Source organism: Mobula hypostoma, chromosome 11, assembly GCF_963921235.1.
Source record: "Mobula hypostoma chromosome 11, sMobHyp1.1, whole genome shotgun sequence".
NCBI classification, from domain to species: domain Eukaryota; kingdom Metazoa; phylum Chordata; class Chondrichthyes; order Myliobatiformes; family Myliobatidae; genus Mobula; species Mobula hypostoma.
The window spans coordinates 5610876-5636734 of NC_086107.1; the positions used below are offsets into that span (position 1 = coordinate 5610876).

Sequence of the window (25859 nt, forward strand, 5' to 3'; positions counted from 1 at the left end):
AAAGAGTTTTAAAACGTTTATAGTGAGGTAATAGATAGAGTGAGGTATGGGAGAGGCACTAACTAGAATGATTGATTAGATTAACAGCCGGGGGGAAGAAACTTTTAAAATGGTGTGAATTTTTTTCTTTAAACCCTAAAGTGCTTTCCATAATGGAGCTTTTGGAAAAGGCAGTTTGCAGGGTGGGTAGTGTCCGCAATGATTATCTGCCGGCTTCTTTGCACTGGACACGTACAAGTTCTGCAGTGATGATAGAAGGCAAAGGACAATTAACAATCTCACTGGGACAATTAGATGGGGTGTCAGATAACTACACTTACCTTTCTCGCACAGTCTCTTGGTAAGTGCCCCATCATCTTGGAACCAGATCACCCGCTTCTGCACAATGCTTGCTCTGCAAAATGAAACGGTTGATGATTCACTGTCCCTGGGGAGTTTTACGGACAGCACAGTATAATGAGACAAAATTGGAAGAAAGACAATGCTTTGCCTGGGTGATTTTTGACTTCATAAAGCAAACCCCCTGGGTGTGAACTAGGAGTGCAAGGACAAATTTCAATCTATACAAAAGTTCTTTTTTATGTTCTTCAGCTGTTCCATAAGTGCTTCACAACCAGTAAGATACTTTGACATCGGCTAGGGGGAGCTTTACTCTAAGTTGAAATTGGCAGGTTGGATGGACATAAAGAGCCAATGACATGGTGTCGTGACAATATGACCATAAGAAATAGGAGCAGAATTAGGCCATTCAGCCCATTGAGTTTGCTCTGCCATTCCAGCATGGCTGATCCATTTTCCCTTGACAACAATATTCCCCTCAGTGTCAGCAGAACTAATGAGCTGGTCATTAATTTTAGGAAGGAGTTAATGCACATACTGCTGTTTACATCAATGGCATTGTGGTCAAGAGGGTTCAGTGTTTGAAGTTCTGAGGACTGATTGTCCTGGTCCGACCATTTTGACGTCACAGCCAAGAAAGCTTATCAATGTGTCTAATACTGCAGGAGGCTAACAAAATTTGGCACGTCCTCTTTGACTCTCACTGATTTTTATCGTGGCACCACAGAAAGCATCCTGTCTGGATATATCAGATTGGTACGGCAACTGTTCTACTACTCTGCCCGTGACCACAGAAAACTGCAGAGAGCCATGGACACAGCTCAGTACATCACAGACACCAGCCTTCCCTCCATGTCTTCACCCCTCAATGCCTCAGTAACATAGAGAACTTAATCAAAGAACCCACTCACCCCAGACATTCCCAATTATCCCCCCTTCCATCGGGCAGAACTTAAAGCACATTTCACAAATCGTAGATAGGTAGATAGATACAGATAGATATACAAATAGATAGACATAAATAGATATAGATAGATAGATAGATGGATAGATAGATAAACAAACAGACAGATAGCCAGATGGATAGATGGGGCTGGAGAATCAACAATGAAAAGTCAAAGGTTTAAGGTGAGGGAAGAGATTCGATAGCAACATAAGGAGAAATTTGTTCACGCGCAGAGGGTAGTATGTTAATGGAACAAGAGCTAGAGGAAACGACAGAGGCAGGTACAATAACAACTATTAAAATAATTAACACTATTAAGAGGAAGAGGGCTAGCAACACCATAAAGGATCCCACTGTCACAATATGCACTGGAAATATTGGAACCCAGGTGTGGAGGAACAACGGACTCTGACGTAGGAACAGCAACAAGGGTTTATTCAGAAGAATTCCAAAAGAACATCAATGACTCAGCTGAGCGACACTACGAGAAGTAATATTCTTAAAACTAGGACCCTGCAATTAGTGCCAGTAGGCTATCCGCTTAAATTATACAAGTATCACAGAATCCCCAGGCCTGTGAAAATAAGCTTAACGAACTTCAACAGAAAGCACCAGGAGACCACATTACAAAGAGCAAGTCATTCGAGAAAAACATAAGGAACTCTAAATGATTAATGACTCATGTTAAATACCAATTCACCAATTCCAATGCTATAAAAGCCTTGGAGCCAAGAGCTCTCTGACTCCCTGCTCAGGCCCAAAGAGCTTATTACAGTACCCCCTCCCTATGGCTGGCAGCTGATGGCTCAGGAAGCCCTGAAAACATGAGGCACATGGTCCAAGGATAACTCGAGAGAGCTGGGATCACAAGAGAGAATCATGGGGAACAAGAGAGAGAGAGAGAGAGAGACCTACGGACCTTGAGAGAGACCTGAGAACATTGGGACAGACTTGGGAATCCTCAAGATGCAGAGAACATTGAAAAGACCTTGGAAATGCTGAAGAGTCCTTGGAAACTTTGTAAAGAACTTAGAAACCTTGAAAAGTCCTTGGAAGCCTGAAAGGCCACGGGAAAACTGAGAACCTTGAGAACCTCGGACGCTTACAGTAGCGTGCTTAGACCTGGGAAAAACACTGAGACTCAGAAACTTGAGTCCTTGAAATCATGAAACTGGAAACCTGAGGAAGGATCCTGGACACACCTTGCTGACCATGTTTTACTCTTCACTACTTCAAGCTACCTGGCTCTCTGTAGATCAGTTTCATTTGTTACATGAAAGTTCCATTTTCGCATTCAGTACCATCACTTTCATCAAGAGGTTAAATATAAGGTCACTTACTCTTGATAGGGTTACTTTGCTAGTGTGGTTGCACACTCCAGCCAGCAATCGACTTTTGGAGCAGGGCTCTTCAGGGTGGCAAACTCAAATTACTGTTTCTGTAGACACTTATGCACTGGAGGGTTTGCTACCATTGGCATTGCTCATCAGAACAGACAGAAGGGGATTATGTATTGTATAAGGTTGGTCCACCCCACTGCAGTGGTGGCATGTAAGCTTATTTCAATTATTCTCAATAGTGTGATTTGATATTAACAAAGAAGTACCATTACCTGCAAGGGACAATGTCAGGAAAGGGTAAGTTCTTACCAAATTTACACTATTGATGAATGCTGATTTATTGAATCAAATGAATTTTATTCATAAGCTTGCTTGTTATGCAGACCTGGGTCACAGGACCCTGCAGCTGAGAACCCAGGTACTTATAACTTGAAAAGCTCAGAACAGGGACCAGAGAAAATCAGAATGTAGACTAGAAAAGCTCGGTACATGGAATTGAGAAACTTGGAATGTAGACTGGAGACACTCAGAGCATAAAGTTGAGATACTCAGAATGTAGACTTGAGAAGCTTGGAACGTAGACTAGGGCACTCGAAATGTAAACTTGAGAAACTCAAAAATCAGACTGGAGAATAGGTGAAGTTCTCACCTAAAGCTGACCGATGAGAAAACGCCACCGTTCAACTTCCACTTGGTCCATTACTTGGCAGGGTCCTTCTGTCATGATGTGCCCTAGCAATCTTGGAGCCCAAACGCGGAGGGAAGACAGACTCCAGTGTAGAGGCAGTGATGAGAATTTATTCATAAAAGTTCCAGCAGATCATCGGTGGCTCATCTGAGCGACACCACGAAAAAAGTAACATTCTCAAAACTAGGACACCGCGACTGGCACTAATCAAGCATCCGTTTAACTAACACAAGTAACACAGAATCTCTGAGCCTGTCAAAATAAACTTAACAAGCTAAAACAGAAAGCACCAGGAGAGCACATTATAAAGAACAAGTCGCTCAAAAAAAATGCAAGGAACTCTAAATAATTAACAACTCACTTTGAACAACAATTGACCAATTTGGATGCTCTTAAAAACCTCAGAGTCCAATGCTCTCCGGTGCCCCATGCAAGCCTGAAGACCTTATTACACCCATCCACCCTGCTTAAGGATTGTAGGTCCCACTCCCATCAGGGAGCATTCGTGCCAGGACCACCAGATTCAAAAACAGTTACTTTCCCCAAGCAGTAAGGCTGATCAACACCTCCACCCACTAACTCACTCCTCCACACCACTAACCACCACTACTTTATCATTTCCAGTCGATCACCTTAAATACAGACACTCCTGCACCTAGCATCACTTTATGGACTTATAGTCAATCTGTGTATATGAGTTTATATATTTTTTAATGACTATTTTGTTCTTTTCTGTTTTTACTATTGCCTTTTTTTGTGCTATATTGGACCTGGAGTAACAATTTCTTTCTCACTTACATTTGTGTGCTGGAAATGACATTAACCAGTCTTGAATCTTGAAGATATTTTGACAAGTACAGTACATTGTACAGAATTGTGCAAAATGCTTAGGAACATATATATATACTGTAGCTAGGATGCTGATGCCTTTTGCACAGTACAGTAGTTGTCAGCGTGGAGCAGAGAATGAGGTAGTAAATCTGGCGGGAGCAAACCATGTTCAGAATGACGAGAGTGGAGCACCGTGGGAGAGCTGTGGGACAGGTGGCATAGAAGGAATGCCAGGGTCAGGGTGTGGTGCGGGTGCAGACACACCCACCCCTGAGGCACCAGGCAAGGTAATTTGATTCCAGACAATTGGTTTATTGATCATTACAGAATGTCTCTCTGGTGCTTCCTACTCCCTCCCCTCTCCTTCCACTTTTCCCAACCATGATTCCCCTCTCCCTGCCCCCTTCCCACTCTCAGTCCACAACAGAGACCCATATCAGAATCAAGTTTATCATTACTCACATGTCATGAAGTCTGTTTTCTTTTGTGGCAGCAGTACAGTGCAAATACATAAAATTACTACAGTACTGTGAAAAGGCTTAGGCATCCTAGCTATATACTTTATATGTGCCTAAGACATTTGCAACAGTACTGTAGATAGAAAAGGTTTAGAGGAATCTGTGTCAAATGCGGGCAACTGGGACTGGGCTAGATGGGAATCTTGGTTGGCTTGGATCAATTGAACTAAATGGCCTGTTTATCGGCATAGAACTCACCAACCCTAGTAACAACACGAATGTGTCGGCTGTAATTGCAGTTGGGGCTAGTTTACAAGACCATAATTGTCTTGAAATGAACAACCCAGTAACTGCTGTAACTAGTAATTCAACAACTGCTGAGTTCCTCCAGCACATTGTTCAACTTCAAGTTTATTGTCATCTGACTGTACATACAGTATATACAACCAAATGAACGAACGTCCTTCCAGCCCATGGTGTATCCACAATACATATATCACATACAGCACATAAACCAAAATATTATCACAAATAAGTTAATAAAATATAATTCAAAATTCATGTAGTGTGCTGCACATATAACTAGTGAACAGTAAACAGTAACTAGTTTCCTGTCCTAGTGATGAAACCTTGGTGGTGGCAGTGTACCCCAGGGGAATGCCACGGAGACCAGATTAATGGCACTACGCATGGGTCCATGGTGCAGAAGGGAAAGAGAGAGAAGTGCTAGTGATAGGGGACTCGATAGTCCGAGGAACAGACAGGAACAGGTTGGTATGTTGCCTCCCAGGTGCTATGGTCAGGGACATCTCGGATCACATCCACAGTATTTTGGAGGGGGAGGGAGAGCAGCCAGATGTCATAGTGCACGTTGGTACCAATGGCACAGGAAGGAAAAGAAAAGAGGTCCTGAAGAGGGAATTTAGAGCCAAGGCAGAAAGCTGAGAAGTAAGTTCTGGATTGCCACCTGTGCCACGCACCAGTGAGGATGATTTAGCAGAATAATGTGTGGCTGAGAAGCTAGTGCAAGAGTCGGGGCTTCAGGTTCTTGGATCATTGGGATTTCTTCTGGTACGACCGGTACAAAAGTGAAGGGTTGCACCTGAACCTGAGGGGGACCAATATTCTCATGGGCAGGTTTGTTAGAGCTGTTGGGGAGGGTTTAAACTATTTTGGCAGGGGTGGGAACTGGAGCAAAGGGACTCAGAATAGGACGGATGGTAAAAAAGCAGAGATAACATGCAGTCAGACCGTCAGGAAGAGCAGGCAGCTGATAGGACAAATGAGTATCCGTGCATTAAGGATGCAGAATCAAAAAGGGTAGCAAATACCATACTCAATGTGTTAGAAATGAGGTGGATGATATTGCTGCACTATTACAGACGGTCAGGTACGATGTTGCGGCCATCACTGAATCATGGCTGAAGGGTGGTTCTAGATGAGAGCTAAATGTTCAAGGTCACACATTGTGTCGGAGGGATAGGAAGGTAGGCAGAGGGGTTGGCATGGTTCTGCTGGTAAAGAATGGCATCATTAGAAAGATGCGACATAGGATTGGAAGATGTTGAATCCTTGTGGGTTGAGTTAAGAAACTGCAAGGTTAAAAGGACCCTCATGGCAGTTATATACAGGCCTCCCAACAGTAGCTGGGATGTGGATTACAGATTACAACAGGAAATAGAAAAGGTAAATCAAAGGGGAAATGTTATGATATCATGGGAGATTTTAACATGTAGGTAGATTGAGAAAATTAGGTTGCTAATGGAGCTCAAAAGAGTGAATTTGTTGAATTCCTATGAGATGGCTTTTTAGAGCAGTTTGTTGTTGAGCCTACCAGGGGATAAGCTGTCCTGGATTGAGAGTTATGTAATGAACCAGAGGTGATTAGGGAGCTTAAGGTAAAAGAACGCTTAGGAGGCAGTGATCACAAAATGAAATTTGATAGGGAGAAAATTACAGAGAGGGCATACAACAAAGCAAAAATTAGAGGGAAAATAGAGGATTGGGAAGTTTTTTAAAACTTTCAGAAAGCAACTAAAAGAATCATTAGGAGAGAAAAGATAAAATATGAAAACAACCTAGCAAATATTATCAAGGTAGATAGAAAAAGCTTTTTCATGCATATAAAAAGGTAAAAGAGAGATGAGAGTGGATATAGGACCACTAGAAAATGAGGTCAGAGAAATAATAATGGGTCCAAGGGGATTGGCAGATGAATTAAATGAGTATTTTGCACCAGTCTTCTCTGTGGAAGATACCAGCAGTATGCCAGATGTTGAAGGGTGTGAGAAAAGAGAAGTTACTATCACAAGGGAGAAGGTGCTCAAAAAGTTGAAAAACCTAAAGGTGCATAAATCACCTGGACCAGGGTTCTGAAAGAGGTAGAGATTGTGGAGGCATTAGTAATTATCTTTCAAGTATCATTGAACTCTGGCATGGTTCTGGAGGAATAGAAAATTGCAATGTCACTCTACTCTTTAAGAAAGGAGAGAGCCAGCTGAAAGGAAATTATAGACCAGTTAGCCTGACCTTAGTAGTTGGGAAGATGTTGGAGCCAAGTGTTAAGGATGAGGTTATGGAGTACTTGGTGACACAGGACAAGATAGGACAAAGTCAGCACGGCTTCCTTAAGAGAAATCCTTGCCTGATGAACTTGTTGGAATTCTTTGTGGGGATTACAAGTAGGCTAGATAAAGCAGATTCAGTGGATGTTGTATATTTGGACTTTCAGAAGGCCTTTGACGAGGTTCCACACATGAGGCTGCTTACCAAGTAATTATCAATTTACAAGCAAATTGTAAATTGCTGAAGGTACTGGTGAGGACTCACCTTGAGTATTATGAACAGTTTTGGGCTCCTTATCTCAGAAAAGACGTGTTGACATTGGAGAGCTTTCAGAGAAGGTTCACAAGGATGATTCAGAGAATGAAAGAGCTATCATATGGGGAATATTTGATGGCTCTGTGTCTGCACACGCTGGAATTTAGAAGGATGGGGGGGGAGCTCATTAAAACGTTTTGAATGGTGAAAGGCCTAGACAGAGTAGATGTGGATGGATGTCTCCCATGGTGGGACAGTCTAGGACAAGAGGGCACAGTCTTAGGATAGAGGGGCATCCATTTCAAACAGAAATGCACAGGAACTTCTTTAGCCAGAAGGTGGTGATTTTGTGGAATTTGTTACCACAGGCAGCTGTGAAGGCCAAGCTATTCGGTGTATTTAAGGCGGAGATTGATAGGTTCTTGACTGGTCACGGCATCAAAGGTTACAGGGAGAAGGCTGGGGATTGGGGCTGAGGAGAGAGAAATTGAAGGGCGCCCATTCAGAACAGAAATGCAAAGAAATTTTTTTAGTCAGAGGGTGGTGAATCTATGGAATGTGTTGCCATGGGCAGCAGTGGAGGGCAAGTCATTGGATGTATTTAAGGCAGCGATTGATAGGTATCTGAGTAGCCAGGGCATCAAAGGTTATAGTGAGAAGATAGGGGAGTGGGACTAAATGGGAGAATGGATCAGCTCATGATAAAATGGCGCAGACTCGATGGGCCGAATGGCCGACTTCTGCTCCTTTGTCTTATGGTCTAAAAAAGAATCGGCTGTGGTTGAATGGTAGAGCAAACTCGATGGGCCAAATGGTCTAATTCTGCTCCTATGCCTTATGGCCTTATGGTCTATTCATTATTCATTTATTTATTTTATTTTATTTGAGATACAGTACAGAATAGGCCTTTCTGGTCTTTCAAGCTGCCCCACCAGCAACCCTTTGTTTAACCGTAGCCTAATCACAGGACAATATACAATGACCAATTAGCCTACCAACCAGTAGGTCTTTGGACAGTGGGAAGAAACCACAGGACCTGGAATAAAATCCACACCTCCCATGGGGGTGAACATACTGATCCTTAAAGTTGATGTCGGAATTGAACCCCGAACTCAATGCCCTGAGCTGTAATAGTGCCACGCTAACCGCTAGGCTATTGTGGCACCCAGTCTCACAGCCTGAGGGAAGAAGCTGTAACCCAGTCGGACAGTTCTAGTCCTGATGCTCCTGTGCCTCCTTCCTGACCATATTGGGTCAAAGAGATTGTGGAATGGGTGGTAGGGATACTCAATAAACTTGTGGCTCGGGATCCTTTGTGTTCAAGATTGCAGAAGCTCTTGTGTATATGATAACAACTTGTATAAACTCTAATTCTCAAAGGTTCCATTGATAAATATAGAACAAAGTGACGACCATGTTCTACAAGTACAGAGATGGGGAAATCTGACGGTAAAGTCATAGAAATGTGTAGCATGTAACATGGACCTTCAGCCCATTGAATCATGCTGACCATCGCTAATCCCACATTCTCATCCGCTTGCACTGAATCTTCCACTCGCCCTACAGAGCACAGTAAGAAGGACCAAGAGGACCACCAGGGTCTCCCTCCCCCACTATTTGTGACATATACCGGGAGCGTTCTAGACAAAGGGCTCGAGGCATTGTTGAGTATCCCAATCACCCATCCCACAATCTCTTTGACCCAGTACAGCCAGGAAGGAGATACAGGAGCATCAGGATTCGGACTGCCAGACTGGGTAACAGCTTCTTCCCTCAGTCTGTGAGAATAATGAATACCCTGCAACTTGACTCTAGGATAGCGAGCTGTTTACTACACCCAATATGCATTTAGAGTTATATTTTATTAACTGATTGTTGGTAATATTTTGTTTTGGTCTGTGGGTGTATCATGCTCTTGAGGAATGTTGTTTCATGTGAGTGCATATATGAACAGTCAGAAGACAATAAACCTGAAATTGAACTTGATCTTGAATCTACCTACAATGGATGATTTGCAGTGGCCAGTTTTTCTTTGGGATGTGGGAGGAACCTCAGCAGAAGCCCACAGAGGTCACAGGAAGGACGTGCAATCTCCACACAGACAGCACCCGAAGCAGTGATTGAACCCAGTCTGCTGGTGCCGTGAGGCGGAGGCTCTACCCACTGTAGCACTGCCCTGCCTTTTCCACGCAGGCCATTCTCGTTTTGTCTCATTGTACTAAACTTCCGGAAGGATGTCTCCGAAAAACTAGAACCAAACTTTGCTGCCAGCAAAAACATAACGCCATTCGGTGTTGATGTGGAATCAAGGACTCAACCATGCTCAGCTGATCTATACGATGAGGATTCCGTCTCTCATTAATGCCTTTTGCAAACAGCCCACAGAAACCCAACTGTCCAGTGTCAATAATGTCATCAAGCTGATTGGGCAGCCAAACATAACATTGGACACAAAGATTTTGCTTCCTGAATACTTCTGGGAGCAGCTTATGGATCTTGCACTGCTGATCACGAAAATCACCATGAAATTTTCCTATCACACACCATGTTTTGAAATCACCTATATTTGTTATTTCAATTCATAATTCAAGTCAGAATAACTGATGCCAATATTTAAGAAGGCATTTTTGTTGGTCCACAAATCAAACAGGTCATTAATAACAGGCAGCTGATAAAACTTCCAGTGGGACGACAGAATATCACATGGAAGGCATTCTAAGATGTTGCTGAAAATTTTCTTGGCAACTACAGAGCATCGAACTACATGCTGCAAGCATACAAAACCATGAAGTGAAACATGTCACTAAAGATTCATTTTCTGCATTCCCATTTAGACGTCTTCCCTGCAAATCTTGGCAAAAGCAATGACGAGCATGGTGAAAGATTTCACCAGGACTTTGCAGTCATGGAGAAACAGTATCAGGGCAACTGGAATCCATCAATGCTGGCTGACTGTTGTTGACACTTAAGCAAGAAGCCTCAGACACAGAGTACAAAATAAAATCATCAACAAAACATTTTTAGCTTAATTGAACTATTGCAAAAGGTCAGCACTGTTATGCAATTAAAAGCATTATATTGAACAAAAGTTAATTTTTTGTTTCTCCAAATTCCTACATGATGCAAATAGTTTGAAATTATATTTGTGTTCATCTTCAAGTGGTCTCCACCCCTCACAATCTTCCTTCATTCTTTTTCCACACACTCTTCCTCTACTCTTAAAACCATAAGACCACGAGATAATAGGAGCAGAATTAGGCCATTCAACCCATGGAGTCCTCTCCACCATTTAATCATGGCTGCTTAATTATCCGTCTCAACTCAACTCTCCTGCCTTCTCCCTATAACTTTGATGCCCTTACCAATTAAAAACCTCAGCTACCCGGTGATTTGGTCTTCACAGCCATGGTACTGTATTTATACCGTAAATATAATTGTATAAAATTATTGCACTTCATATTTTGATATATTAATGTTAAGGAATTATACTAATTGTTCTTAATATTAGAGCTGACAAATTGTTAAGCAGTAATTATGCTTTCAAATTCTTGAAGAGTGCATGCAATAAAGAATAAGGCTTTCAGAGTGTTTAAACTGATTCTTAACCAGCTTAAAATAGCAATAGCAAATGCTGGGAGCAGTTCTGTCTGCAGAACAGTGATGAATCATTATAAAATCTTCGGGATTTTCAGGCAAAAACGTCAAGTGTTAGGTAACCTTCAGGCATCAAGCTATCGCTGCGCTGTGGTTTCCATCAACGTCACAGCTCAGACTTAACTCTTCTTTTAAAATTTTATTTTAAGTTTATAGGGATAATTTTTGGTACTGAGAGGGGAGTTAGGGATCAGGTTAGGGTTTAGGGACAGGGATGTGGGAGATTTAGAGGGAAGGCCAGAGATTAAGCCTCCACTCTGTGCTCAAAGCCAACATCCTGGATATGGTCAGATGTCAGCATCTGAACTTGAAGTGTGAAAGCATTAAGCACTGCAACTGTGTAGTACCACAGCAAGGTACTAAAGAACTGGTTGTCAACTTCAGGGTCCTTCTGGTAAGATGGTGGTGCACTCAGATGTGCTGGCTTCTATGGGGCCAACCAAGGGTGTTATTGTCTTTTACAATTTTTTTTTGTACAATCACAAGACCCTGCTGGAAATTGAGAACTTAAAGTACTGCAGGTCTACCCCACCAGCAAGTTGCTTGTTGGCAGAGAAACTGAAGGGGCTGGACTTGATGTGGATTGTGCTGCTGGCTGCGTCAGAGAGGTGCCTGAGTGGGTGCACAAAGGTAGTGAAGTTTGCAGTGCTGCAAGTCCGATTCACCTGGTTATTGGTGAATGGTGGGGATGGGGAACAAGGGAGCTGTGTAGCCTTGGTTGTAGTGAGGACCAGGCCTCAAGCCATGGTGTCGTCTGTTTGCAGCCACCCAGGAAAGAGACATCAGAGTCGGTGTGCTCCACCAGTGTGCTAGAGACAGTGTGGTGCAGCATACGTACTGGAGTCAACACTGGCCTCCACCGTTCGTTTGGCAGAAGACAAGATATATTGTGTTTGAGTGTAGACTGCTGCAACATTCATGGACTCAGGGATTTGAAAGATTTTTTTTTGTGTGATTGAATTTTACTGATATCTTATATGCGCTTTGTGTGCCTTATACTGTGTTTTGCGCCTTGGCCCCAGAGCAACGCTGTTTCGTTTAACTGTATTCATGGATATTCATGTATGGTTGAATGACACTTAAACTTGAACTTCAGCTTGAACTTGGACTTGAAGGGGAAGGAGGGCGAACATGCACCAGTTTATTCTGGGGGATTGGCAGTGGAAAGCACCTGCAGTTTTTTATTCATGAGCGTTAACATATCAGAAGACCTGTCGTGGGCCCAGCACATAGAGTAGATGCAATCACAAGGAAGGCATGCCAACGTCTTTACTTTCTCAGGAGTTTGAGCTTATCACTGAACACTCCAAACTTCTACAGATATATAACTGAAAATATCTTGACTGGTTGCATCATGGTCTGGTAATGTAATTTCCTCTTTTAAATCAGCATAGTTCTAGTGTTTTTCACTTACAGATTGCTGTATGTTATGTGTGTTTGGAATGGCTATATCTATTAAGTAAGTTGTTCTTGCTTGTTTACCTGGTAATATTATGTCTGAATGGTTATTATGGATTGTCCGATCTGTAATAATGGATCAACCATCATATAATTTACAGGACTCTGATCAGGCTCCTATTTATAGTAGGATATGGTGTCTTTTATGAGTTTATATTTTAAAGCAAGATTTTGCTGAATGATTTTTGACACTTGATTGTGCCTGTGTAAATAATCAGACTGTTAAATTGCTGCAGGATTCTGTAATGTGTTGGATTGAATTGAATTGACTTAATTTCTTACATCCTTCACATACATGAGTAAAATTCTTTGTGTTACATCTCCATCTAAATTTGTGATGCGCAATCATAGTAATTTATAATAATTTATAATAAATGGAACAGTCAATGTAACATAGAAATACACCCAAATCAGCATGAGTTAATCAGTCTGATGGCTTGGTGAAAGAAGCTGTCCCGGAGCCTGTTGGTCCTGGCTTTTAAGCTATGGTACCGTTTCCCGGGTGGTAGACTGGAATAGATTGTGGTTGGGGTGATTCAAGTCCCCAATGATTCTTTGGGCCCTTTTTTCACACCTGTCTTTGTAAATGTCCTGAATCATGGGAAGTTCACAACTACAGATGCACTGGGCTGTCCGCACCACTCTCTGCAGAATCCTGCGATTAAGGGAGACACAGTTCCCATACCAGGCAGTGATGCAGCCAGTCAGGATGCTCTCAATTGTGCCCCTGTAGAAAGTTCTTAGGATTTGGGGGCCCATACCAAACTTCCTCAAACATCTGAGGTGAAAGAGGCACTGTTGTGTCTTTTTTACCACACAGCTGGTGTGTACAAGCCATGTGAGTTCCTTGGTGATGTGGATGGCGAGGAACTTTAAGCTGTTTACCCTCTCAACCCCAGATCCATTGATGTCAATAGAGGTTAGCCCATCTCCATTCCTCCTGCAATCCACAACCAGCTCCTTTGTTTTTGCAACATTGAGGGAGAGGTTGTTTTCTTGACACCACTATGTCAGAGAGATTACTTCTTCCCTGTTGGCCACCTCGTTATTGTTTGAGATTAGGTCAATCAATGTAGTGCCATCAGCAAATTTAATTAGCAGATTGGGGCTGTGGGTGGTGGCCCAGTCATGGGTATACAGAGAGTAAAGGAGGGGGCTTAGTACACAGCCCTGAGGGGCTCCTGTGTTCTGGTTTCTCTTGGCATTTTCTGCATTTATCACCTTAAATTTGTTGGTCTTTTGTTACGTATTTTTGATTTTCTTTTAGTGTTAACCACCTAGTCCTGTAATTGCCACAAGGAACCCCAATGAGTCTGGGAAGAGGCCTCCAACTCTGAGCCAGGTGCTTGACATGGAGTTGACATCGTTGCCTTCCTTGTCGATATCGAGTCTGCTCAGATCATGGGAATGTCTTCCATGGAGGAACATGCTCTTCCATTGGTTAACTTTCTCGTCTATAGTGAAAACTCTTTCATTTTTCTGGGTTACGCTTTCAATTAATTTCAGCGGTGTGTACTTCTTAACAGAATTGCATATGCTCACGTGGAATGCTGAATCCTGTTTCCATTGATGAAAATATATCCTTTGAAGTTTTATCTAACTGTTGTGTAATTTTTTTTATTCCTGTTATTCCTCTTCCTCCTTCTGCTCTAGGTAATGTTAATCTAAGTGTGTTCAAGTACACATAGTGTTTTCTAAAATTTGTCATTTCTGCTCTTATTTTTCTTTGTAAATTTTCCAGATCAGTTTTGGATCAAGGTATTACAGCAAAAGAATATGTTAATATGGGGATAGGGAATGTGTTTATTGCTTTTTGTTATATTTTTACTATTGAGTCCTGTTTGGCAGATTTTCTTAAGCCTTGAAGTAAATTCTGTCGAAGGTCTTCCCTTTATTGCACTATGATCTATTTTCTTTGCTAGGTGATATCCCAGGTATTTATATTTCATATTCATCCATCGGTTGTATTGTATCACACTGCTCTGTTTTATTTTCTACTAAATCTATTGCACCTCTCTTCATGTTTATTGTTCTGCATTTTTCTTGTTCAAAGTTCATCTTTATACCTTTTGAAAATAGTTCTATTATTAGAATTAATTGCTTTAGCTTTACCGGTGAAAAGCTTTATTATTATTACTATTAGTATTCTGATTATTATCTTTCTTTTTGTGTTTTCACATTGATTCTCTATCTGTAGTATGTGGTCTTTTGTTGATTCTATTATGTTTCTTTGTATTTACTGTGAATGCCCACGAGAAAATGAATCTCAGGGTTGAATAAGGTGAAATATTAAGTGCATTGATAATAAATTTACTTTGAACTTTGTCTTTAGTTTTGAATCCTGGCCCCACAAAAAATGCCCGAGCTCTTGTTAGAGGGTGCTGTACTTACTTCAACACAACGCAGCCCGAACCAGACGCTGGTGCCGTCCAGAAGACCTGAATCCGCGTCCGTCTTCGGGGCGTGCTCTCTGTGACCGCGTACGGGCAGTTGGTCATGAACTGTGTGTCCTCATGGTCAATGATCTGGAGGTTTGGGGTGGGAGAGAGAGGGGAGCTCTGTTATAATGCAATTGAAAGAAATAGACTCACTGCTTATCCTGCTCTAGGTGAGTCATCAGAACATCAGCACTCAGCCAGCACTGCATGAAGACAGTGTAGGCCATACCAGCACAGCAAGACCCCATAAGATAATGGAGCATAATTAGGATATCTGACCCATTGAGTCTTCCCCAGCCATCAGTCATGGCTCATTTCTTCAACACCCAGTAACTTGGCCTCAATAGCCATCCTCAGCAATGAATTCTACACATTCACCACCCTCTGGCTGAAGAAATTCCTCCTCATCTCTGTTCTAAAGAAACATCCTTGTATTCTGAGGTTGTGTCCTCTGATCCTAGGCTCTCCCACTATTGGAAACATCCTTTTCATTTCCACTCTATCTAGGCCTTTCAATATTCAGTAGATCTCAAGTCACTGCCTCTAAAGAGTTTTGTTAATATCAGTTACATCCAATAGTATGCACACAAAATGCTGGAGGAACTCAGTAGGCCAAACAGCATATATTGCTGTCTGGCCTGCTGAGTTCCTCCAGCATTTTGTGTGCATTACTTTGATATCCAGCATCTGCAGATTTTCTCTTGTTTGTGACATCCAAGAGTATGTTGCTACAGATCAAAAGACCATTCGACATAGGAGCAGAATTTAGCTATTCTGCCTATCGAGTCCTCTCTACCATTCGACATCCCTCTATTCTGAGGCTGTGCCCTCTGGTCCTCGACTCCACCACTCTATCCACTCAGTATCTGGTAGGTTTCAATGAGATCCCATATGGAACCATGGCAATAGGATTGAAAAGAGTACTAAGAAAGTTTACAAGGATGTTTCTGGGACTTGAGGACCTGATTTGTAGGGAAAGGTTGACTAGGTTGGGACGTCATTCCCTGAAGTGTAGGAGATTGAGGGGAGATTTCCTAAAGGTATAGAAAATTATGAGGAGTATCGAAAGGGTAATTACAAGCAAGCTTTATCACCGAGACTTTGGTAAGTCTAGAACTAGAGATTATAGGTGAAAGGTGAAATATTTAAGGGGACATGAAGGGAACTTCTTCACTCAGAGGGCGGTGAGAGTGTGAAACGAGCCACCAGTAGGAGTGGTGGATGTGGATTTGATTTCAACATTTAAGGGAAGTTTGGATAAGTGCATGGATGGGAGGATTATGGAGGGCTATAGGAGACTAGGCAGAATAACAGTTCAGCATGGACTAGATGGGCCAAAGGGCCTGTTGCTGTCCTGTAGTACACGATAACTGTGATCAGGTGATCTATTGGGTGATGAATAGTGGGTGGCATGCTAGTGTAGTGGTTAGCACAACACGTTATAGTACCAGCGACAAAGGTCCAGTAACTGCCACTGTCTGTAAGGAGTTTGTATGTCCTGCCGATGACCGTTTGGGTTTCCTCCAGGTTCTCCAGTTTCACCCAACAGTCCAAAGATGTACCAGTTCATAGGTTAATTGGTCAGTGTAAGTTGTCCTGTGATTAGGCTAGGATTAACTCAGGGGATTGCAGGCTGGCGTGGCTTGAAGGGCTGGAAGGGCCTATTCTACACCGTATCTCAATAAACAAATAAATATTAGCCCAGAGGATTCAGGAAAGTTGTCAAAGAGAAATGAGCGGTGCCCTGATATAACCATCTGCTTGATGACACAACGTTCAGCATTGGCACATTAGGATTGTCTGCTTAGTTCTGCAGAATGGGAGAACGTGGTGACTTCAAACAGCACCCACAGAACTGCAGCTGGTGCCAGTCCATCACAACCATTATTAAATCATTTCCAAATCAGCTTGCGGGTTTGACTTTAAATCACAGAGAATTATAAACCCACAACAAACACGGGCTTTGCGGAGGTGGATTATATGTTTTAGCTGTGGTAGAGTGTCCCTGCTGGGAAAACTGATCAATGAAGAGATCGGGTAAAGGTGCAATCATTCGTAAATCCCGTGGGACTAAGTGATTGACAGATTTAATAACTAAATCAATTCGCTAGAGTTCATTGTGAATCAGCTATCAAAATGGAGAGATGCCAATAACAGATTGTTGTAGACGTATAATTATACATTTAAGAGTGATCGGAGAGAAAAATTAACACAGTGTTGACCGAACAACCCCTTCTACCATGTAATTTTTACACAATTACCCACAAATCTATTTTCCACATGATTACCCTCTAGGTAATACAAGCGACAAGGAGTGCAGAGATTAGCACAATGTATTCGTGCCAGCAATCAAAAGGTTGGGTGAGACTACATCTAGAGGCCATGGCTTAAGGGTAAAAGGTAAAAAGTTTAAGGGAAACATGAGAGGAAACTTCTTTCAACACACATAAAAGTTGCTGGTGAACGCAGCAGGCCAGGCAGCATCTCTAGGAAGAGGTACAGTCGACGTTTCAGGCCGAGACCCTTCGTCAGGACTAACTGAAGGAAGAGTGAGTAAGGGATTTGAAAGTTGGAGGGGGAGGGGGAGATCCAAAATGATAGGAGAAGACAGGAGGGGGAGGGATAGAGCCAAGAGCTGGACAGGTGATAGGTAAAAGGGGATACGAGAGGATCATGGGACAGGAGGTCCGGGAAGAAAGACAAGGCAGGGGGGGAACCCAGAGGATGGGCAAGGGTATATTCAGAGGGACAGAGGGAGAAAAAGGAGAGTGAGAGAAAGAATGTGTGTATAAAAGTAAGTAACAGATGGGGTACGAGGGGGAGGTGGGGCATTAGCGGAAGTTGGAGAAGTCGATGTTCATGCCATCAGGTTGGAGGCTACCCAGACGGAATATAAGGTGTTGCTCCTCCAACCTGAGTGTGGCTTCATCTTTACAGTAGAGGAGGCCGTGGATAGACATGTCAGAATGGGAATGGGATGTGGAATTAAAATGTGTGGCCACTGGGAGATCCTGCTTTCTCTGACGGACAGAGCGTAGATGTTCAGCAAAGCAGTCTCCCAGTCTGCGTCGGGTCTCGCCAATATATAAAAGGCCACATCGGGAGCACCGGACGTAGTATATCACCCCAGCCGACTCACAGGTGAAGTGTTGCCTGACCTGGAAGGACTGTTTGGGGCCCTGAATGGTGGTAAGGGAGGAAGTGTAAGGGCATGTGTAGCACTTGTTCCGCTTACATGGATAAGTGCCAGGAGGGAGATCAGTGGGGAGGGATGGGGGGGACGAATGGACAAGGGAGTTGCGTAGGGAGCGATCCCTGCGGAATGCAGAGAGAGGGGGGGAGGGGAAGATGTGTTTAGTGGTGGGATCCCGTTGGAGGTGGCAGAAGTTACGGAGAATAATATGTTAGACCCGGAGGCTGGTGGGGTGGTAGGTGAGGACCAGGGGAACCCTATTCCTAGTGGGGTGGCGGGAGGATGGAGTGAGAGCAGATGAACGTGAAATGGGGGAGATGCGTTTAAGAGCAGAGTTGATAGTGGAGGAAGGGAAGCCCCTTTCTTTAAAAAAGGAAGACATCTCCCTCGTCCTAGAATGAAAAGCCTCATCCTGAGAGCAGATGCGGCGGAGACGGAGGAATTGTGAGAAGGGGATGGCGTTTTTGCAAGAGACAGGGTGAGAAGAGGAATAGTCCAGATAGCTGTGAGAGTCAGTAGGCTTATAGTAGACATCAGTGGATAAGCTGTCTCCAGAGACAGAGACAGAAAGATCTAGAAAGGGGAGGGAGGTGTCGGAAATGGACCAGGTAAACTTGAGGGCAGGGTGAAAGTTGGAGGCAAAGTTAATAAAGTCAACGAGTAAACTTCTTTGCTCAGAGAGCTGTGAGAGGGCATTTTAAAGGTCTTGGCATGGACATGATGGGCCAAAGGGCCTGTTTTGAGCTGTACTTTTCCATGACTCTATCAGGGTTCAATTCCCACTGCTGTCTGTAAACCAATCTTCCGCCCTTGGATCCACTTTACACCGCACACTGTCGAAACAGTGCTGCCAGGATAATCAAGGACACGTTCCACCCAGCCAACACACCTTTCATCCCTCTTCCCTCTGGGAGATGGCTCAGGAGCTTGAAGACTCATACGGCCAGATTTGGGAACAGCTTCTTTCCAACTGTGATAAGACTGCTGAATGGATCCTGACCTGGATCTGGGCCGTACCCTTCAAATATCCGGACCTGCCTCGGTTTTTTTGCACTACCTTACTTTCCCTTTTCTATTTTCTATTAACGATTTATAATTTAAATTTCTAATATTTACTATCGATTTGTACTCCGGGGAGCACGAAGCGCAGAATCAAATATCGCTGTGATGATTGTACACTCTAGTATCAATTGTTTGGTGACAATAAAGTAAAGTAAGGAGTAAGTACCTTTTCCCTGTGAACGTGTGGGTTTCCTCCAGGTGCTCTAGTTTCCTCCCACATTCCAAAGACGTACAGAGTAGGGTTAATGGCGCCCCTTACAGCTGACCCCAGCACATGCTTGGGCTGTGTCAGTTGATGACACCAACGAGACGTTTCATTGTATACTTCCTCCCTGATCATCTCTGCGTTTCTCCCCCTCCCTTTCTAGTCACCCTGTCGGCCACTGTGACCGCCTACCTCTGCAGATTCACTCTCACTGAGGGAGAATTACACGGGGAATTTTCAGGTCGAGTCACAAGGATCACCGTAGTTGGCAGAATCTCAGACGGTGACGAGAGGGCATACAGAAGCAAGATGTTCCAATTGGCTGAGTGATGTTAGAGCAATAACCTTGCACTCAACATCAGTGAGACCAAAGAGCTGCTTGTGGACTTCAGAAAGGATAGAATGAGGGAACACAAACCAATCCTCATAGAGGGATCAGAAGTACAGAGAGTGAAGCAATTTCATGTTTCTAGGTGTCAAAATCTCTGAGGGTTTAATCTGGTCACAACGTATTGATGCAGCTATGAAGAAGGAAAGATGGCAGCTATAGTTCATTAGGGGTTTGAGGAGATTTGGTTTGTCAACAGACTTCTATAGATGTACGATAGAGAGCATTCTGACTGGCTGCATCATTGTCTGGTATGGGAGTGGGGGGGGGGTTACTGCACAAGATCAAAATAAGTTGCAAAAACTTGTAAAATTAGTCAGCTCCATCATGAATACAAGCCTCCATAGTATCCAAGGTATCTTCAAGGAGCGGTGCCATAGGAAGGCAGTGTCCTACACCACCCAGGGCATGCCCTTTTCTCATTGTTACCATCAGGTAGGAGGTACAGAAGCCTGAAGGCACACACTGAGCGATCAGGAACGGCTTCTTTTCCTCTGCCATCCGATTTCTAAAGGGCCATTGAACCCACGAACACTATCTTACCACTTCTTTGTATTTCTATTCTACTATTCCACTAGTCCCATTGACCCGCACCCAGTCCATAACCCTCCAGACCTCTCCCATCCACGTATCTATCCAACTTAAAACTTAAGAGTGAGCCCACATTTACCACGTCAGATGGCAGGTCGTTCCACACTCCCACCACTCTCTGAGTGAAGAAGTTCCCCCAATTTTCCCCTTAAACCTTTCCCCTTTCACGCTAAAGCCAAGTCCTCTCGTATTTATCTCTCCTACTCTAAGTGGAAAGAGCTTACCTGCATTTACTCTGTCTATACGCCTCATAATTTTGTAAACCTCTATCAAATCCCCCCTCATTCTTCTATGCTCCAAGGAATAAAGTCCTAACTTGTTCAATCTTTCCCTGTAACTCAACTCCTGAAGACCCGGCAACATCCTAGTAAATCTCCTCTGCCCTCTTTCAATCTTACTGATATCCTTCCCATAGTTAGGTGACCAGAACTGTACACAATACTCCAAATTTGGCCTCACCAGTGTCTTATACAACCTCCCCATAACATCCCAACTCCTATAGTCAATACTTTGATTTATGAATGCCAGGATGCCAAAAGCCTTCTTTACAACCCTGTCTACCTGTGACGCCACTTTCAGGGAACTATGTATCTGAACTCCCAGATCCCTTTGTTCCTCCGCACTCCTCAGTACCTTACCATTTACTGTGTGTGTCCTACCTTGATTTGTCCTTCCAAAATGCAACGTGTATATATTTACTGTAATTCAGTGTTTCCTTTTCTCTATGCTTATCATGTATTGCATTGGACTGCTGTCGCAAAGTTAACAAATTTGACAACATATGCTGCTGATATTGAACCTGATTCTGATTCTGCCCCACCCTCACACACAGTTACAGAGAAAACGCAGTGCCGATAGAAAAATAAATTGTACAGATTACAACGACAGGTACTCATCACGAGGTCATCTGTTAATGAATGAGAGGGTCTGAGAGCAGCGATGTTGAAGCTGGTCTTGAGCGTAATGATATATGTGCTCAAGCTCTGTATCTTCTGCCCAATGGCAGAGGAGAGCAGAGAGATACTTCCACCCACTTTCACATGAGGACGTTCTTTCTGACATCATCCCATCACCAAAGGTTTGACTGTTAAATTCTGCCCCTTCCTCTGTACTCAAATCACCTCAAACACCTATAACCCTCAGCTCAAATTAATCATTCAAATCACAGAGCCCCAGTCTCATTGGACTACGGGAGTATTCTGATTAATTAATTAATTGATTCATTAATTTACTTAGTGGTACAGTGTGGAGTAGGCCCTTCTGGCCCTTTGATCCATGCTGCCCCAGCAATCCTACAATCCCAATTAATCCTAACCAAATCACGGGACAACTTACAGTGATCAATTAATTTACCCAGGACCATGAGAGGAAATCGGAGCATCTGGGAGGAACCCATAGAGAAGACGTACACAGACTCCTTACAGAATGGTATCAGAATTGAACTCCAAACTCCAAAACATCTTGAGGAGTCTCTACGCTACTGTGGCACCCAGGTGGAAGTAAAGCAGAGTCATAGAAACATAGAGTTATGGGATAGAGAACATAGAACACTACAGCACAGCACAGGTCCTTTGGCCCACGATGTTGTAACAAACTTTTAATTCAGGCAGGAGAAGATGGCGGCGCGACGGCAGCGCGCGCGGCCTCTCCGGTGAATGATATCTGTAATCTGTCAAGTAGGGTACCGTGCACAATTCTGATTTAATGGAGACAGGCATGAGAGTACGGAGGAACATCCGGAGAAACTTCTGAAATGCCCGCTTCGCTGCCACTGCTACTGTGTGGTAACTGGAATCTCCGGAGCAGAAGGCCCCGAATCCTCGGCTTTGCTTGTTTCAGCGGCCGGGGCTAGGTCGGAGGCGCTTGGCAGAGGATGGCACTCGGGAGGCTGTATCGGAGGGGCAGGTCGGAGTCTTGAAGTTTTCGGACAGACTGACTCAGTGTTGGCTGTGGTCGGCTGCTTCCAAGGCATCGGCAAGTTGACGGTGCCTGGAGGTTTATGGCAGGGAGTTTCTCCCTTTTGCCGCCTGCTAACGGGGACTCGGGAGTCGATAGACTCAGGGACTTTGAGACTTTTTTTTACCGTGCCCGTGGTTTGTTCTTCATCAAATTATGGTATTGCTTTGCACTGCTGTAACTATATGTTATAGTTATGTGGTTCTGTCAGTGTTAGTCTTTGGTTTGTTCTGTTTTCTGTGATAATCACGCCGGAGAAACACCGTATCATTTCTTAATGCATGTATGCATTTCTAAATGACAATAAAAGAGGACTGAGTGTTCTCATAATCTAATCTACTCCACGATCAATCTAACCCTTCCTTCCAACATAACTCTCCATTTTTTATCATCCATGTGCCTATCTATGAGTCGCTTAAATGCCCCTAATGTATCTGCTTCTACGACCACTCCTTGAAGGGTGTTCCACACATTCATGCCTCTCTGTGTAAGAAGCTTACCTTTGACATCCCGCCTATACTTTCCTCCAATCGCCTTAAAATTATGCCCCTCACATAAGCCATTTCTGCCCTGGGAAAAACTCTCTATCTGTCCACTCAACATGGAAACAGGGCCCACGGTCCAATCCATCCATGCTTCAAGGTTTGATTTCAGTTTGTAGTTGTACAACTCTTTTTCAGGGGACTCTGTGGTTTGAAGTTTAATATCTTCAGCGTTGATTGAACACACTCCGTGGCTGTGGACTAGTTTTCTTTGTGGACTCTGGTTCATGTTCCACATGTTTCTGGGTACTCTTTTTCGCTATTTGTGCGATTTGATCGAGGCGCTTCGGTATGGACCTGACTCTAGGCCTGAGGCCTGCAGTCATTGACACAGCGCTAAACTGAAGTGACTCAGTGGCTGTCACTCCTGGACCGTTCTGGGGACTCAGTGGTTTGATGGTTAATATTCTCTGTGTTATTGCCTCGCTTTTGCTTTTTGCATGGTTTGTGCTTGTAATCATATGTTGGATGTCTGATGTTTTCTTTAAACAGGTTTTTCTTTGTTCCCTGGCTGCCTGCAGAAGGATGAATCTTAGGGTTTTACACCGTACACATATTTCGAAAAGAAATGTACTTTGAAACGTTGAAATGCCTCCTATCCATGACTTATCTAAATGTATTTTAAAAGTTGTTATTGAGGAGTGAAGCGGGGTTTAGCTGATTTAAGCGCCAGGCCAGATTAAGAAGGTCAGGATGTTGGGACCGGAGGTGAGGGGTGGGCCAGTGTTCAGCTTGCTGCTTGTGGGGTTCACTCATCTCTGTGCTGAACTGAGCCTGAGGTTTGCAATTAACAGGCTCCTAGACCGGCTGTGACTGGCTTTGTGGCCATTGACTCACTTTCACGAGCTTCAGTTCTGAATGTTAAACCAAAAACACAAGAAAATCTGCAGATTCTGGAAATCCAAAGAAACAGACACAAAATGCTGGAAGAGCTCAACAGGCCAGGCAGCACCTACGGAAAGGAACGAACAATCAACATTTCGGGATGACACCCTCCACCAGGACTGGAAAGGAAGGGGAGAAGTCAGATTAAGAGGGTGGGAGAAGGGAGGAAGAAGTACATGGTGGCAGGTGATACGTGAAAGCAGGAGAGACAGAGGGAGTAAAGCAAAGAGCTGGGAAGTTGACTAGTGAAAGAGATAAAAGGCTGGAGGAGGGAGAACCTGTTTGGAGAGGACAGGAGACAATGGAAGAAAGGGAAGGAAGACAAGCAACAGAGGGAGGTGATGGGCAGGTAAAGAGATACGGTGAGAGAGGGAAATGGAATGGGGAATAGTGAAGGAGATGGGGAGCAATTACTGGAAGTTCAAGATATCGATGTTCATTCCATCAGGTTCGTGGCTACCCAGACAGAATATAAGGTATTGCTCCTCTGTCCTAAGTGTGGCCTCATCCTGGCAGTAGAAGAGGCCATGGACTCACATGTCAGAATGGAAATGGGGAGTAGAATTGAAATGGGTTGCTACCAGGAGATCCCACTTTTTGTGGTGGACTGAGTGAAAGTGCTCAATGAATTGGTCTCCCCATCTATGTTGGATTTCACCAATATCCAGGAGGCCACACTGGGAGCACTGTGTACAGCAGATGACCCAACAACCTCGCAGGTGAAACGTCACCTCAGCTGGAAGGACAGTTTGGGGCCCTGAATGGTAATTGAGAGAGAAGGTACAGGGGCAGATGTGGCACTTGATCTGCTTACAAGGATAAGTACCAGGAGGGAGATCATGGGAGGTTTGAGAGGATAAGGGATTTGTGCAGGGAGTGATTCCTGCAGAAAGCAGAAAGTGGGGTGCAGGGAAAGATGTGCTTGGTGGTGGGATCCCATTGAAGGTGGTGGAAGTTACGAAGAATTACGCGCTGGAAGCAGAGGCTAGTGGGGTAGTAGGTGAGGACAAGAGGAACCCTATTCCTTGTGTGGCAGTAGGAGGATGGGATGAGGGTAGGTGTGCGTAAATTGGAAGAGATGCGGGTGAGCACAGCATTGATGACAGAAGAAAGCAAACCCCTTTTATTTGAAGAAGGACATGTCAATTGCTCTGGAATGAAAAGCCTCATCCTGAGAGCAGATAAGGCAGAGATGGAGGAACTGAGTAAAGTGGACGGCATTTTTACAAGTGACAGTGGGGGAAGAGGTATAGTTCAGATGGTTGTAAGAGTCAGTGGGTTTATGAAAGGTATCAGTAGATCGAGAGATTGAAAAAGGGGAGAGAGGTAGACTGGGAGATTGATTCATTGAGCACCCTCGCTCCATCCACCACAGAAAGCAGGATTTTCTGGTGGCCACCCATTTCAATTCTACTTTCCATTCCCGTTCCAACATGTCAGTCCATGACCTCCTCTACTGCCGGGATGAGGTCACACTCAGGTTGGAGGAAGAACACCTTATATTCCATCTAGGTGCCTCCAATCGGATCTCGAATTTCTGGTAATTGCCAGCCCCGCCCCCTTCACCATTCCCACTCCTGTTTCCCTCTCACACCTTCTTTTCTTACCTGCCCATCATCTCCCTCTGGTGCTTCTCCCCCTTCCCTTTCTTCCATAGTCTCCTGTCCTCCCCTATCAGATTCCCCCTTTTAAAGCCCTTTATCTCTTTCACCAATAAACCCCACACCTTACCCCTCTCCCAGTTTCACCTATTACCTACTACCTTGTACTTCTTCCTCCCCTCCCCCCAACTTCTTACTCCCACTTCTCCTCTTTCTTTCCAGTCCTGATGAGGGGTCTCGACCTGAAATGACAACTCTTTACTCTTTTCCATTGATGCTGCCTAGCCTGCTGAGTTCCTCCAGCATCTTGTGTGTGTTGCTATGGTTCTGAATGTTATTTGCTTACTGTTATTGCTCGTACGATTTGTTTTTTCTGCACACTTGGTGTTTGACAGTCTTCTTTTTTTAATGGATTCTATTGGGTTTCTTTGTTTTGTGGCTGCCTGCAAGGGGAAGAATCTCAA

General features: G+C 43.9%; 1 protein-coding gene across 1 annotated transcript in view; it reads right to left on the reverse strand.

Annotated features, from left to right (window-relative positions):
- Positions 1-25859, reverse strand: part of LOC134353565 (spondin-1-like) — a 349278-nt gene that overhangs the window by 316735 nt on the left and 6684 nt on the right. Inside the window, exons 3-4 of the mRNA XM_063061609.1 lie at positions 14926-15059; positions 321-394 (exon numbers count right to left, since the gene is read on the reverse strand). Coding sequence (XP_062917679.1) covers positions 321-394; positions 14926-15059 — 208 coding nt within the window. The remainder of the gene's footprint in view (positions 1-320; positions 395-14925; positions 15060-25859) is intronic.